This window comes from Chanodichthys erythropterus, chromosome 15 (genome assembly GCF_024489055.1).
Source record: "Chanodichthys erythropterus isolate Z2021 chromosome 15, ASM2448905v1, whole genome shotgun sequence".
Taxonomy (NCBI): domain Eukaryota; kingdom Metazoa; phylum Chordata; class Actinopteri; order Cypriniformes; family Xenocyprididae; genus Chanodichthys; species Chanodichthys erythropterus.
In genome coordinates, this window is record NC_090235.1 from 32,884,079 (window position 1) to 32,899,319 (window position 15,241).

The following is a 15,241-nucleotide window of genomic DNA, read 5'->3' on the forward strand; positions in this document are numbered from 1 at the left end:
TATCTTTGATTGTGTTTGTCTGAAAGAAGATACACCTAGGATGAGGTTGAGTAAATGAGGTTGAGTAAATCATGGGATAATTTACATTTTTGGGTGAACTAACTCTTTAAGAGTTAAATGAGCAAAATATAATATATTTTATATATAAAATATAATATACGTCTTACATTTGCTAGTATGGGGCAGGTGTATTGTGTGATTCTAGACAGTTGTGTCAGTCCTAGACAGTGTTCGTCACAGGCCAGTCTGGATTCTGGAAGAAATCCCAAAGCGGAAAACATATTAGTTTTCAAGCTTGTTAACCGATTGACGTAAACTCTGCAGGTCAGCTTTGACACAGTGCTGGTGGATCAGGATGTTAGGTTAAGTCAATTCCTTGAAGAGGTAGCTGTTGTACATTTCTCTGAAGTTGTTCAGTCTACTTTAACGATCAGCCTCGATCTTAACGGCAGTTTGGATCTTAGGGGAAGCGCATGAATAATTTATACAGTTTGCATTATCGGTGGTCCTAACTGTATGCCTGAGACGTCTTTGAGGTAAGTTTCATCCAGGTGTTAGTGCATTCATACAGTACAGTAAATTGCTTCAGGCATTGAAAACAATTAGCAATTATTGTTCCTTTTAAGTGTTTAATAGGGAAATGAGCTGTAGCAACAACTGTGAATGTATTAAATGAGGAGAGATTGTGTTTAAAAAGGCAATGCTGATTAATAATAACAGTAAAATAAGTGCTTTTTTCTGTTTTTGTGCTGAATTGTCTGCTCTTCTGTCTGAGCGATGCTGTAGTGTCTCACTATGGGTTGCGCTGTTGTAAATTTGTTTTCTTTTTGTTTGGAATGAGGGAGATTTATCCTAAAACCTGTAAACACACATGCCATTGATGAATGTTGTTTTTTACTGTATATATTATTGAGAAACACTGTAATGCATTAAAAGTTGAAAGGTATTCTACACAAGCTGTAGTTATGTAAGCTTATGTGTTATGAATCATCTTTTAACACTATTCAGGACTTACATGTGTGACTAAGGTTAATTCAGCTATAAGATTCTCATAATTTTTGAGTATGATGCAGTTTGATAAATGAATAAAAGCTGTCTTATGTCACTCAGTTAGGCTAAATCTCTTCTCAGATGGGTTGTTTTAATTTGTGTGCCTCTGTGCAGTTTTGGTTTAGTTGTATTGCTTTTGTTTTCTTTGTTAATTTTGCTTATCCAGAGTCCATGCCTTAGTAGAAGAACCACGCCTTTTGTCCCTAGGGTCCAGGTAACATCGTCAGACTTCTCTCTCTTTCTCTGCTCAGTCTTTTTTTAATCTTTTCTTTAATTTCTGGCAGTCTTTCTCAATCCTTCATTACTCTCTCTGTACGTTATTTGGAAAATGCACTGCAGGAAAACGGCAGCATTCCAAGTTTCTCCCCCTTGCTCTTTTGTTGAGATTTTATTTTCCCCTCAAAGTTATACGTCATTGCCTTTGCAATTTATAACCACAATTCATAAAAGCTGTTTCATTATTACAGTCTGATTTTTGCTTAATTAATTCAAAGGCCATCTTGCTGAGACTTGAAATATTCTGCATGAATTACACACCTTTTACTCTCTTTTTAATTGTGGCATGATTTTGTAATTAGCGTAGGTTACCAAATTAAGTCTCTTTAAATTTTAAACTGATTTTTTAGACACATTTTTCGTTCTTTGTGATGTAACATGGAACTTTATATTTGTATTATATTTTAAAGAAATTATTTTGTATGAAATGCATGTTTTGCTAATTTAAATTTTTAGTACAATTTCTGAAAAAACAAAACAAAAAAAAACAATGCAAAATATTATGTTCTGTGTTACAATGAAGAGATACAATATGTTAATTGGCACATTTTTAAAATAATATTGCATTTTCCAATGTAGAACATTTCAATAAACCTCATAGATAAATAAACAAATTGTACCAAATGAACTAACTACTGTTTAGGCAAACCCATATGGCTTACTTTCTTCTGTGGAACACAAACAAAGTAGTTTAAACCTGCCGTGTTGTGCACACACAATATCTTTTACACAAAGCCTGCAGTGATGCATCTTATTGTGGCAAGTATTTTTTTTAAATTTCTTGATTTGTGTTTCACAGAGGAAAAAAATGATACAGGTTTGGAACAATATAAGGGACAGTAAATGATAAATATTCATTTTTAAGGGAACTAATTATTTAATAGCACTTGCTAATAATTTTCTCATTTAACTGTAATAATAAACTCCAAGAGTTGTTGCTGTAGTTTTTGAAAATGGAGTTATTGTGATGGTAGATTTTGAGCCTATTGTTTTCTGATTAGGGTTGGGAATCGAAAATCGATTCCAATTCAGGAAAAATTTCCATTCTGCTTATCAATTCCTGTGTGCACATTTTAATGTGGTTTTAAACCATTCAAGTGCAAGAAGACGTGAAAGAGAGCTCAATTCGGGACTCAGCTGCTGTTTTCTGTGATGGAGACATCCAGAGTAAGCGCACGAAAAGCTGCTTCTCATATCGTGCACGAATACTAAATTGAGTTCTCTTCTGCGTATTTTTTGTCAATTATGTCAAAATATTAGGGGTGTAACGATTCACTCGTTTTCTCGATGCATCGATTACAAATCCTGACGATGCATAGGCCTATGCATCGATCTTGAAACATGTTTTTTGAATCGTGAATCGTTTATTTCGGTCGATAATCGATGTAAAATGCAAAGAATCGGATTAATTGCATTTCTATAGTGATTCAGTGCTTTAAAATATATAAACATTAAATTACTACATGCGCAAATTGATGGAGATGTTGTGCGCCATCATTCGTCCTCACAGCTCTCATTCACAGACACGCGCGGCTGCACTTTACCGCCTTTCACTGGATTGCGCTCGCGCTCAGTCCGTAGCCCACGTTTGAGCTCTCCTCAGGACAGCCACTGCTGTTCACATGAACAGATGACAGTTCTCTATTAAGACAACAATAGTCCTGAGTCAAACTGCTCAAGCCATTGATAAAGCTGCCAAGTAATTGCGCGGTCACTACTGTTGAAATAAAACGCTTTTATTGCGTGGAAAAGTCGGAAATGGTTCATTGACATTACCTGAGCAGTTTCAAGGCGCACATTTATTTCATGGACGGAGCAAACACATAATGTAAGTGTCTAAATGCATACACACAGTTCAATGAATGATAAATTAAATTATGAACTTAATGTCATTAAACTGAATGTGCGAGGAAACTGCTGAAATATCTACACTATTAACAACACTTGACATAAGAGCGCGCGGTTTATCAATAAGATGCGCGTTAAAGTTGCGTTCGTTACTATAGCAACATAAGGAAAATGTTCCATATAAAGAGAACAAAGAGGGCTTTTTACTATTCAGTGAAGAAAAGTTAGTTTAAGATTAGTTGGGAAAGTGCATGATAGTCTCTCCATGTAAGCATTAGTATTTTTAATGTACCTGGAACAGTTTAATAAGGTTGTGTAGCCTTTAACACTATCCTCCACTATATTTAACATGAATTAGGCCTAAAAATACTTTTAAAGCCCTTTTAAAGTTTTGGCTTATGTAAATTTCCACAAATGCCAATTTTTATAGGCTGTTAAAATAAAGTTATGTAGCATCATTGAAAACTAACATGAACTAACATTAACAATGGACAAAAGTTTTTTTTTGTTTGTTTGTTTGTTTTTGCCCTTACTCTCTGACCTCCTGAAGGCCGCTGTGTAATTCACACCCTGATTAAGACAGGTTGAGGGAAGCATTTCAGTATCCCTATAAATGCATATTAAAATGCAGAATGAAATTTTAATGTGAATCGTCTCGAATCGAATCGTTCTGAGTTTGCAAAAATCATTCTTGAATCGAATCGAACACCTATGAATCGTGAATCGAATTGAATCGCTGTCTACCCAAAGATTCACAGCCCTACAAAATATTCTTGTAAACACAGTCTGTTATCTCTTAAGTGAATGTAAACAGTTGCAAAAGAAACGCATGCGTAACAGAATATTGGATCAGTGCATTAGCTCTTAAAGTTAATAAACCTGCTGTTGTCTGTGTCATTACTGTTAATGAAAGAACAAAGGAAAAAGTAAATCACTCACTGTAACTTTGTAACTTTAATAAGAATTAATCTATATTTTATTCATAAAAAGAAAACAGCAGTTATTTTACATTTGATTTCAATTTCTGAACTTTGTCCAGTTGTATTTATTTGTGCTATTGCTATTTGCTTATTTGTTCTTATTGTATTACTGACTGTATCATCAATCAATCCAATTCAATGTAAATATCAATCCAAGGCACTCTAGTATTTAGGAAAAATATAAAAAAAAACAACAACATTTATTTAATCGTGGCTTAGGCATTTAAAATCTGGTGACATGTAACCGCACACTGACGTGTTGCGGCTAATGAGCCTTCGTCAAGGTGTGAGCAACTAACACAGAGTTCTTTTAAACAGTAATTAATTAGTCATGTGACAATCACCTGATTGCGTGGTATAGGATATGCACAACAGAGAAAGTTTAGATGATATAAAGAGAACGTCTCACCAAATATATTATTAAACCAAACACAATATGTTCAAATAAAAATAAAATAAAAAACACCCCGCACAGCAATAATGTTTAAAATGTACATTACTCAGTCTAGTTTATCAATTAGCTGTTCTTTAGGCTGCTGATTCTTGTTCATGGTATTCAGCTGCAATAGAATGTTTTGCAAAAAGATATGTTTTGATACTTTATTTTTTTATTATTATTATTTTGGAATCGATAAGCAGAATCGGAATTGGAATCGCTAAAATTCAAGTGAGACCCAACCCTATTCCTGATGCAGTCAACTATTAAAACACACAGCCCTTGATACATTTATATAAGAATCAAATGGTACAATTTGTTTGGACTGAAGCCTTCCCCCTGCTGTTTTTGCTATGGAAGCTTCCTGGATTGCTCTAGTCTGTATTGAGCACTTTCTGTTGCTTTGCTGCATGCATATTTTTTAGAATAGTAAGTTCTCTCTAAAATAAATTATAGTGTTTCTTTTAGCTCTAGTGATCTGGAAGGGCAAATGCTTGGAAGTCAGAGAATTAAGCTACTATCAATGAATGCTTGAGAAATGTTCATAGAGGACCAAAGTACTCAAAATGATATAATTAAGTGTTTACTTTGCCATTCGGAAATTAAACCTAGTGTTGTTAAACATGACAGAAATACTATTTTTGTATGTATGTATAAAAAAAAAAAAAAAAAAAAAAAAAAAAACATAATTACATTACAGAATAAATTGTACAATAAATAACTGAAATATTACAAACAAATTGGAGCATTTCATTATTTGTTTTAATAAATAATAATAAATAGGCAAACTAACTCATTTGACTGATTAACACTGATTTAATTATTTCTAAATAAATGCATGTCACTTTTGATTTTTAATTATACAAATAAATACATTTTACTTTAAATATATTTAACTGCTAATTAATTTTATTCAAGATAAATTAATACTTTTTTGTGAATGAATTGGATTATTTAATGCTTAATTTATTTGTATTTTTGTCCTCCATATTCATATCCTTCCAGTTTTTGCCCTTTAGGATAATTTACTCTGTGATATGCATGTATGAGAATGAGTATTTAGTTTATTTAATTTCCAGATAGCTGCAACTGAGACTTTCAAAGCTGTTTCTTTTCAATTCTGGTTTGGGCTGAAATTAGATAATCACACGAAGTTTAAACTTTTTTTTTTTTTTTTCTTTGTGTTACATTTCCTTTGCTTAGTCTGTTGTGTGGTATTTTATTTGATTTGGATTGCTGGGCTTTGAAAGTGTCTGTCAGTTTTAGAATAAATGTGACAAATTGTGAATACATTTGAGTCATCTGATTGGATGAGACTTGTGGCAGACACACCCTCATCCCCTGGCCAGCCAATGAGGGATGGAATATTCCACAACCCAGACTCACAGCACACAAACAACTGTTAAATCCTCTTACCTGTAGCCTAACATGTCAGATTTCAGAAATCATTGACAAGTAGTTCCCCTTTAATATTTTGGGTTAAATGCAGTTATATTGATGTGGCATATTGCAAATTCTTCCAAAAACCTCAGTTTGTAAAATAAAAGAAAATACACATTTACATTTAAAGGTTACTTCTGGTATCCTTTAATGAATTAGCTGTATTGGGCGAGAGTGAAAACAAGAGTGAATTAAATGTGTAAATCATTTTTAAAACCTTTTTTTTAATGTAAATTAATGTAGTGTTGCCATTGTGCAAGGTTAAAGACTATCACACTAGTCTCATGTTAACATGTAGAAATGTTAAAAGCCTTTAACATGGCTGTTCATTAAAAACAGAAGTTTTAGTACTTCACCTTAAACTTAAAAATTAGAAAGGCTCCTTGAATACAGTGTCTTGCCCCATAGTAAGTGTAATACTGTATGTTTACTGTAAACAAAAGTTTTTACAAACTGAGATGCAAGTCAAAAAATTTTTTCTGTGATAATGAAGCTGTATTCAACCTGAAATATAGTGGAAAAAGTCAGCTCCCTGAAACACTGTGGTATCAAACTATGTGATTCAGTGCTTAGAAATAGTTAAAATTTTGTATTTGTATTTGTTTTGGTTTTTTTGTGGTGAATTTAGTCGATCATCAAAGTTGATCATGAGAGGTAGTCAGCTTGATTTAGTTGGTGTGTGCTGGTGCTGTACCTGCTCTGGGAAAGTTCTGCCAAGCATGTGACGCTTCTGCAGGGCTGCCCTGGACCCTCTGGGGTGAGCTCTTCTGACAGACCATCTAAGAGAGTATGTTTCTTCCTGCAGGTAAAGCTGTGGTACGATAAAGTGGGACATCAACTCATCGTCACTATCCTGGGCGCCAAAGACCTGCCTTCACGAGAAGACGGGCGGCCTAGGAATCCCTACGTCAAAATCTACTTCCTCCCCGACAGAAGGTACCTGCACTTCAGAGTTCAGATATACAGTATTCAGCTTTCAAAAGAACTTTCAATTAGGATTTTGAATTATAATCTCTAACGATAACGTTTGTGAACAATACATAAACTACCATTCAACATTTTGAAAAAACAGCATGTTGTAACATCAGTGTAGTGGTGATAGCACATAATATTGAAGGTCAATAAACTGAGGTTGGCTTATCCCCAAAGTAATATAGATGTATGTCAAATGTGGGTGTCTATTCACAGTGAAGCCTTCGAAATCACTGATATATTGACACAATTACATGAATTTTGAGTATTTTCAGGACAAAAATTGTTTTTTTCAAAAGACATAAAATTTGTATTACCAGGACTTCAAAACCTAGTGAAAATGCACTAAAATCCTCAAAATCCTTCCTTTATAGAAGGGATTTAAACTGAAAACTAAAATGAATGGGATATATTCCACAAACCCAGAATGGCAACTACTGGTAAAAAAACTATAAATTCAATTTGAAATGAAAATTCATATCTGAATATGAAGGAAGGAAGAAAGAATATGTGTTGTTGTTGTAATAATAATAATAATAATAATAAATAAACTAAACTAAATGTGTAATAATGTCTAATAATGTGTACTATTAATTATTATTATTTAAGGGATTGGTTCACTTCTTTTCATGCCTTTCTTTCTTCAGTTGAAAAGAAATTAAGGTTTTTGATATTCCAGGATTGTTCTCCATATAGTGGACTTCAGTGGGGTTCACCGGGTGGAAGTTCCAAATTGCAGTTTCAATGCAGCTTCAAAGGGCTCTACGCAATCTCAGACAAGGAATAAGGGTCTTGTCTAGTGAAACGATCGGTCATTAAAAAAAAAAAAAAAAAATATATATATATATATATATATATATATATATATATATATATATATATATATATATATATATATATATATATATATATATAATCTATAATATACTTTTTAACCACAAATGCTTATCTTGCACTGCTCTGCAATCCGCCACGCATTAGGTTGAAAGGTCACATGTGACATAGGCGGAAGTACCATGGTAGGGCGAGAAACTTCATCTGATTTTCTCTTCCTGCTTCAAAATCATCCGATATTATTGTTTTACCTTTTTTTTGTAAAGGTCGTTTGGCTTTGTCTTTGCACATTTACTTTTCGGTACTTTTGCAAAGTGATTACGTCATGCGTGCAGATTGCAGAGCTAGTGCAAGATGAGCATTTGCGGTTAAAAAGTATATAATTTTTTTTTTTTTTTTTTTAGAAAATGACAGATCATTTCGCTAGATAAGACCCTTATTCCTCAGCTGGGAAACTTTAATTCAGAAGTGAACTAATCCTTTAAGTTTTTTTTTGTTTTGTTTTTTTCAATTTGGGGATCCTTGGATTGGCTTAGTGTCTCTGTGAGGGTCTGTGAGACTGTAAATGTTAAAACCCCTCAAGTTTGAGTCATCAGCAGCTGTAAAATATAAACTCACCTGCTCTTCTCAGTGATAAAAGCAAGAGGAGAACGAAAACAGTGAAGAAATCTCTGGAGCCAAAGTGGAACCAGACATTCATGTACTCGCCAGTGCACAGGCGAGAGTTCAGGGAACGTATGCTGGAGATCACTCTATGGGACCAGGCCAGAGTCCGAGAGGAAGAAAGCGAGTTCCTGGGAGAGGTGAGAGAGGAACACCTTCCTACTGTGTGTCTCTAATAATGCTATGTGCATACTAATAAAAGATCTCACAATGTTTACTCAGTATGATGCAAGAAAACAGTTGTGGCAGTAATATCAGACATGAATAAATGTTTTAGTTTAAAATCAATTTTAAAAAAGTATTTTGTGACTTTCAGAGTTTAGACTTTAAATATAGCACAATAGTGCAGCAACATAGCTGCATTTTAAAGTCATCACAAATTGCTGTGTATTTCATACCTGTGTGTTTGTGTGTGTAGATTCTGATAGAGCTGGAGACAGCGCTGTTGGACGATCAGCCTCATTGGTATAAGCTCCAAACACATGACGTGTCCTCTATGCCGCTGCCTAACCCCTCACCCTACATGCAGAGACGTCTCCTACATGGAGAGAGTCCAACGCGCAGGTTACAAAGTATGTACACACACCTACTGTTACAATAAACACAAACATACTCAAATAAAACTGCTTAATAATAGTAAACTAAAGTGTTCACACTACAATTGAATGTGATCTCAATTTGATTTTGCCCTTTACAGTGTGAACAGCAAAACATTTTGAATCAAATTTTTTAAATCCAGTTAGAGACACAAATCGACGTCTGTGTGAACAGTCCTGTCAGAATTCATTTTGTCAATCATTCATCATATAATTTAGTGTTTTGTGTAGCAGTTGTTTAAATCATAAAATAAAATATGATTTGCACTGTATTACATAGAAATGTGCAAAAATAGTATGCTTACCAAGTCTGCATTTAATTGATCTAAAATACAAAAAAAAAAAACCTAATATTGTGAAATATTAAAATAACTGTTTTCTATGTTAATATATTTGAAAAAGTCATTTGTTTCTGTGATGGCAAAGCTGAATTTTCAGCAGCTATTACTCCAGATATCATTCTAATATGCTAATTTGCTGCTCTAGAAACATTTCTTCTTGTTAGCAATGTTGAAAACAGTTGTGCTGCTTGTTGTGGAAACCATGATGCATTTTTATGGATTCTTTGATGCATAGAAAGTTTAAAATAACAGCTTTTATTTGAAACATATTTTGTAACATTATAAATTAATTGAAGAAAATCAGAATACAGCACTCAACCAATTTGAATGAAGCAAATTCACAGGTCTACTGTGGTAAAAATGTCCTGTATATTCTGTATATTTCATATTTAAAACATCAGAATTCTGAAAGTATCAGTTTGTATAAATGTGGACATTACATTTTATGCATGTTTGTTTTTGTTGATGTGTTTCTTGTTGTCATGTTTTGTTTCCTTCAAAAAATATTACTATCTATCCACCACTGACACATTTCCAGTCAAGAGCCCGTATTTGTACAACTCAGGTAACTTTGACCTGCTTGCTCCAGTTAGCATGTGATTGGCCAGCAATGTGATTACTATCCTCTACACTGTTCAAAGTGTGATCTCCCCTCACTTCCGCCTCATACTCTTCAGAAACCCCCACTATTCCACACAGCTTGCATGGAGTTAATGCCCATCTCTGCTGCTACATGCCACCAATCCCCATTTTAAAGCTTATCTGGCTTTTTAGGCCTGATCTTCACCATTAAAAAATATATAAAATCAGCCTAGTTAATAGCCGTTCCTGAGCAGATCTATATATGGACTGCTAACGCTTTTCCCAGCCTCTCACAAACCTTTCTGTGGTTGATGTTTGCTGTGTTTCACTATTTTGATTGCAAACTAAATAAAAGCAAACCTCACACTTGGTTCTACTCACACTGAATTGAGCTGTAGCTGTTTTTTCATTGTAGAAAGGTAACAGATGAAAAAGTGTCAGCTTAAACTTTAAAATTAACATAGACTGTCTGCCATGGATATATGAATATGTAAGATCCAGGCTGCTTTCACATAAGCTGTGCCTTAGCATAGAAAAAAGGCTTCATGTAAAATATTCCTAGGTCTGTTTATTTCAACATTTACTAATATATTATTAAAATCAAATGTTGCATCTGTTATTATTATTTAACGTACGTGAGCTATAAGGAAATAACTGTGAACAGTTATTTTAAATAACTAATGTTAAGAAATATTACTAAATACTGTAACAAAAATGTAACACTTTTAGTTAATGTTTTTCAAAATTATGACTACAAATTGACCATTTCGAAATGATCAGTGTGTTTACATTGATAATGTCCAATATCCAATATTTTTTTATTTATTTATTTTTTTTTTAGGTCAAACTATACACTCTAAAAAGGTTTCAAAAGTACAAAGCATTTTTTTTTTTCATGCTTAAAAATTAAATTAAAATGTAAAAATGATGGGTTTGCTTTAAGGTAAGCCAATTTTGCAAAAAATAAAATAAAATAAAATAAAATTAGGCTAAACCATATATATTTATAATACCAGCTATCATATCAGCCATGTAAAAATAATTAACAATTTAAAATAAGTTTAAAAAATACACTTATAATATATATGAACTAATTAATAAACAAACAAATTATTAATTTAGAATTCATTTGAAAGCTTTTAATTACAAATTAATGTAAAATATATTATTAATATAATAATTTCAATATTGGTGCATCCCTTATAACTCTGTGATAACATGATGCTAGTTTAGTATGTGTGTTTGCTGTGCTATGACCCTAGCTAGATTACTTAACCTCACGTGAACCATCCTGTGGATTACAGCAGACGGTCACGTTAAGAGGGTCTTTTCTTCATTATGACTCTCGTGATCTGTTCCTCCACCCTTCCTCCCTCTCTCTCTCTCTCTCTCTCTCTCTCTCTCTCTCTCTCAGGGTCACAGAGAATCAGTGACAGCGAGTTCTCTGATTACGACTGTGAAGATGGGATTGGTGTTATCTCAGGTACAGTGAAGTCACCTTTCTCTGCTTTAGTGCTGCACTGTACTTAGAAAACTGAAGACTTGAGCATCCTTGAAAGCATTTTATTCAGTACTTTTCAATTAAATTCAGTGCTTTTATATCAATTACATTTATAATATAACTGTTTTCAGTATGTGTAGTACTGTGTACGTGTAGCAAACACAAAACATAAAGTTATACTGTAGAGTTCTTTTTACACTTTACTCACATTTTGGTGCAAATGGACACAAAAGTGTGATTGTATACTGAGTTGGGGGTCAGTATCATATGCCTTGTTCAGACTGTCAGTCCAAATATTGGAATCAGATCGTATTTAGCAAGTGTGAACGCCAGAAATCACATGAAATCTGAAACTTTTACAAATTCATTTTAAGCTACTTTCATATGTGGTTTGAAATCCTATTTAAATCTAATTTCTTATCATCCGTTTCAGTCTGATTGCTCTGATAGGATTTTGCGTAGCTTTTCTGCCTATATGTCACTTTCTCATGCTACGTAAAGCATAAACACTTCAGTCGTTGTTGCAGGTCATGCAGAAAATAATAATATAATGGAGACATCTCTGTGTAGTCCAGTGTTGACTTCTTTCACTGTGCTGCAGAAACAGCAGCATGGAATAAAGCCGCTCATGAAATCCTCTGTTTCTGTTGCTGCTTCATCTAGCACTGCAGCTACACATTGTCATATCCTAAGACAACATTGCAAACCCCCTCTATGTTGTTTTTGGCATAGTTCTACCAATGCAACATCATTGCCATGGAAACCAACACAGATAATCCGGAAAACGAAAGGGAGCCACGGGCACACAAAATCAGATCTGAACAATTGCGCTACATAGTGTGGGAAGTCACACTTATGCTTACCAAGGCTGCATAAATTTGACTTAAAATAGAGTAAAAACAGTAATATTGTAAAATATTATTACAATTTAAAAGAACTGTTTTCTATTTGAATATATTTTAAGATGTAATTTATTCCTGTAATGACAAAGCTGAATTTTCAGCACCAGTTCTCCAGTCTTTTAGTTTTAGTTTCTGATCCTTCAGAAATCCTTAAGAAACATTTCTTATTATTATCAATTTTGAAAACGGTTATGGTGCTTAAAGGGTTAGTTCACCCAAAAATGAAAATTCTGTCATTTATTACTCACCTTCATGCCGTTCCACACCCGTAAGACCTTCATTCATCTTTGGATCGCAAATTAAGATATTTTTGATAAAATCCGATGGCTCAGTGAGGCCTGCATAGCCAGCAATGGCATTTCCTCTCTCAAGATCCATAAAGGTACTAAAAACACATCTAAATCAGTTCATGTGAGTACACTGGTTCAATATTAATATTATAAAGCGACGAGAATATTTTTGGTGCGGCAAAAAAACAAAACAACGACTATATAGTGATGGCCGATTTCAAAACACTGCTTCAGGAAGCTTCGGAGCATTATGAAAGTCACGTGATTTCAGCAGTTTGACGGTTTGACACACGATCCGAATCATGATTCGATATGCTGATTCATTATGCTCCGAAGCTTCCTGAAGCAGTGTTTTGAAATCGGCCATCACTATATAAGTCGTTATTTAGTTTTTTTGGTGCACCAAAAATATTCTTGTCGCTTTATAATATTAATATTGAACCACTGTACTCACAGGAACCGATTTAAATATGTTTTTAGTACATTAATGGATTTTGAGAGAGGAAATGTCATTGCTCCCTATAAAGGCCTCACTGAGCCATCAGATTTTCAACAAAAATATTTTAATTTGTGTTCCGAAGATTAACGAAGGTCTTACGGGTGTGGAACGGCATGAGGGTGAGTAATTAATGACGTTATTTTTATTTTTGGGTGAACTAACTTTAATATTTTTGTGGAAACCATAATGCAAGATTCTTCTCAGGATTCTTTGATGAATAGAAAGTTCAAAAGAGCAGCATTTATTTGAAATCTAATTTTATTTGTGACATTATATATGTCTGTCTTAATTTACAATTTAAGTATTAATTTCTTTAACCTTAATTTCACAACCTGATATGATCTAAATAAATGAAGCTCCAGAGGGATGTCTGTTGTCTCTGTAATGATCTTCTTGATGTCTGATTGCACACGGGCTACCCCAGGCTTTTGTGTGCTTTCACACATGCTGATCAACAAATCAAATTAAAGGATATTGTCAGAGAGAAGATTACTGTGAACTTTAGTCTGCTTTGACTCAGCACAAGGAAAATCCTCACCGTCATTTCACACTAATGCTCAGACATTTCTAACGGTTGTGTTCACTTCTTAATGTGTTGTGTTTTCATGTTCTTAATGTTTTCATATCATTGTGTTGTAGAAAACATACAGTTCCCCCGAAGAATATTTGGACACCCAAAAATGTCTGAATGCCATTGTATTAAATAATAATAATTAAAATCCTTTATTTCACTGAATGTTTGAGTTATTATTTGGTACCAGTTGTTAAATGGCATTACTGATGTAAATGTCTGTTGCGTTGTGTTTGCCTCAGATTACCGGCACAATGGCAGGGATTTCCAGAGCTCCACTCTGTCTGTACCTGAGCAGGTGATGTCATCCAATCACTGTTCACGATCAGACATGAGCCGCACACGTTCACGCTCACCCAGCGTTCCTCCCCCACAAAGGTAATCTGCAACAGAAAAACACATATAAAAATTTGAAATAAGGGTTTAGTGTGCTATGGAAAAAATACTGTAACGTCCTCCCCAGTCCAAAAAAGACTTTCAATATTTTGTTTATTTTGATTAAGGATTTTTACATTTTCGGAATAATATGATTACTAACCCTACAAAGCCTACAGTAAAATATTTGATAGGCACATATCTAAGGCCTCTAAATTATCAACATGATCAAAACCTGCTGAAAAAACTGTTATAAACAATCTGCTACATGTGTCTGATTGAGTTTGTACATTTTTAGCAAGTAAAAGGCCTTTTAGTATAATTATACAAACATCTATCTTCAGATCGTGGTACACATGGTCTGCTTGCTGTGAAATGTTTCATAATTTTTGTAACGTAAACTTAAAAATACAATTTATGTTGTTAATAATATTTCAAGGTGAACACATACTGGACTGAAGCAACTTTTACTTGATTATCCATACATCATTTAAAAAAAAAAATCATGTTAAAACATGAGTATCAAATATGTGACCCTGGATCACAAAAAAAGTCATAAGTCACATGGGTATATTTGTAGCAATAGCCAACGTCTTTTATCTTTTGTCTTTTATGCCAAAAATCATTAGAATATTAAGTAAAGATCATGTTCCATGAAATATTTTGTAAATTTCCTACTGTAAATATATAAAAAAAATGTTTTTTTGAGTGGATATGCATTGCTATGGACTTCATTTGGACATCTTTAAAGGCGATTTTCTCAATATTTTTATTTATTTATTTATTTATTTATTTTATTTTTGTACCCTCAGATTCCAGATATTCAAATAGTTATATCTCAGCCAAATATTGTCATATCTTAACAAACCATGCATCAATGTAAAGTTTATTTATTCAGCTGTCAGATGATGTATTTGTGGTCCAGGGTCACATATAATAAATCAGGCTTCAGAAGATATCAGAATTTCATCTTATATTTTGGCCATATAAATATTAGCAACTGCACCAAATTACATATTTATTCATCTGAATATATATATATATATATATAATGTGTGTGTGTGTGTGTGTATATATATATATAT

The 15,241-nt window shown here is 33.4% G+C and overlaps 1 protein-coding gene across 10 annotated transcripts in view; it reads left to right on the plus strand.

Moving 5' to 3' along the window:
• The window catches only part of rims2b (regulating synaptic membrane exocytosis 2b), a 175,980-nt gene that overhangs the window by 92,542 nt on the left and 68,197 nt on the right, over window positions 1-15,241 (plus strand). For 7 of the 10 annotated variants that reach the window (XM_067361808.1, XM_067361804.1, XM_067361806.1 and 4 more), the window contains 6 exons: window positions 6,836-6,966; window positions 8,468-8,639; window positions 8,918-9,071; window positions 9,975-10,001; window positions 11,433-11,501; window positions 14,024-14,159. In XM_067361808.1, the coding sequence (XP_067217909.1) occupies window positions 6,836-6,966; window positions 8,468-8,639; window positions 8,918-9,071; window positions 9,975-10,001; window positions 11,433-11,501; window positions 14,024-14,159 (689 nt within the window). Of the gene's footprint in view, window positions 1-6,835; window positions 6,967-7,376; window positions 7,443-8,467; window positions 8,640-8,917; window positions 9,072-9,974; window positions 10,002-11,432; window positions 11,502-14,023; window positions 14,160-15,241 lie in introns of those variants that run through there. The other 3 variants (XM_067361809.1, XM_067361805.1, XM_067361814.1) reach the window with 2 other exon arrangements.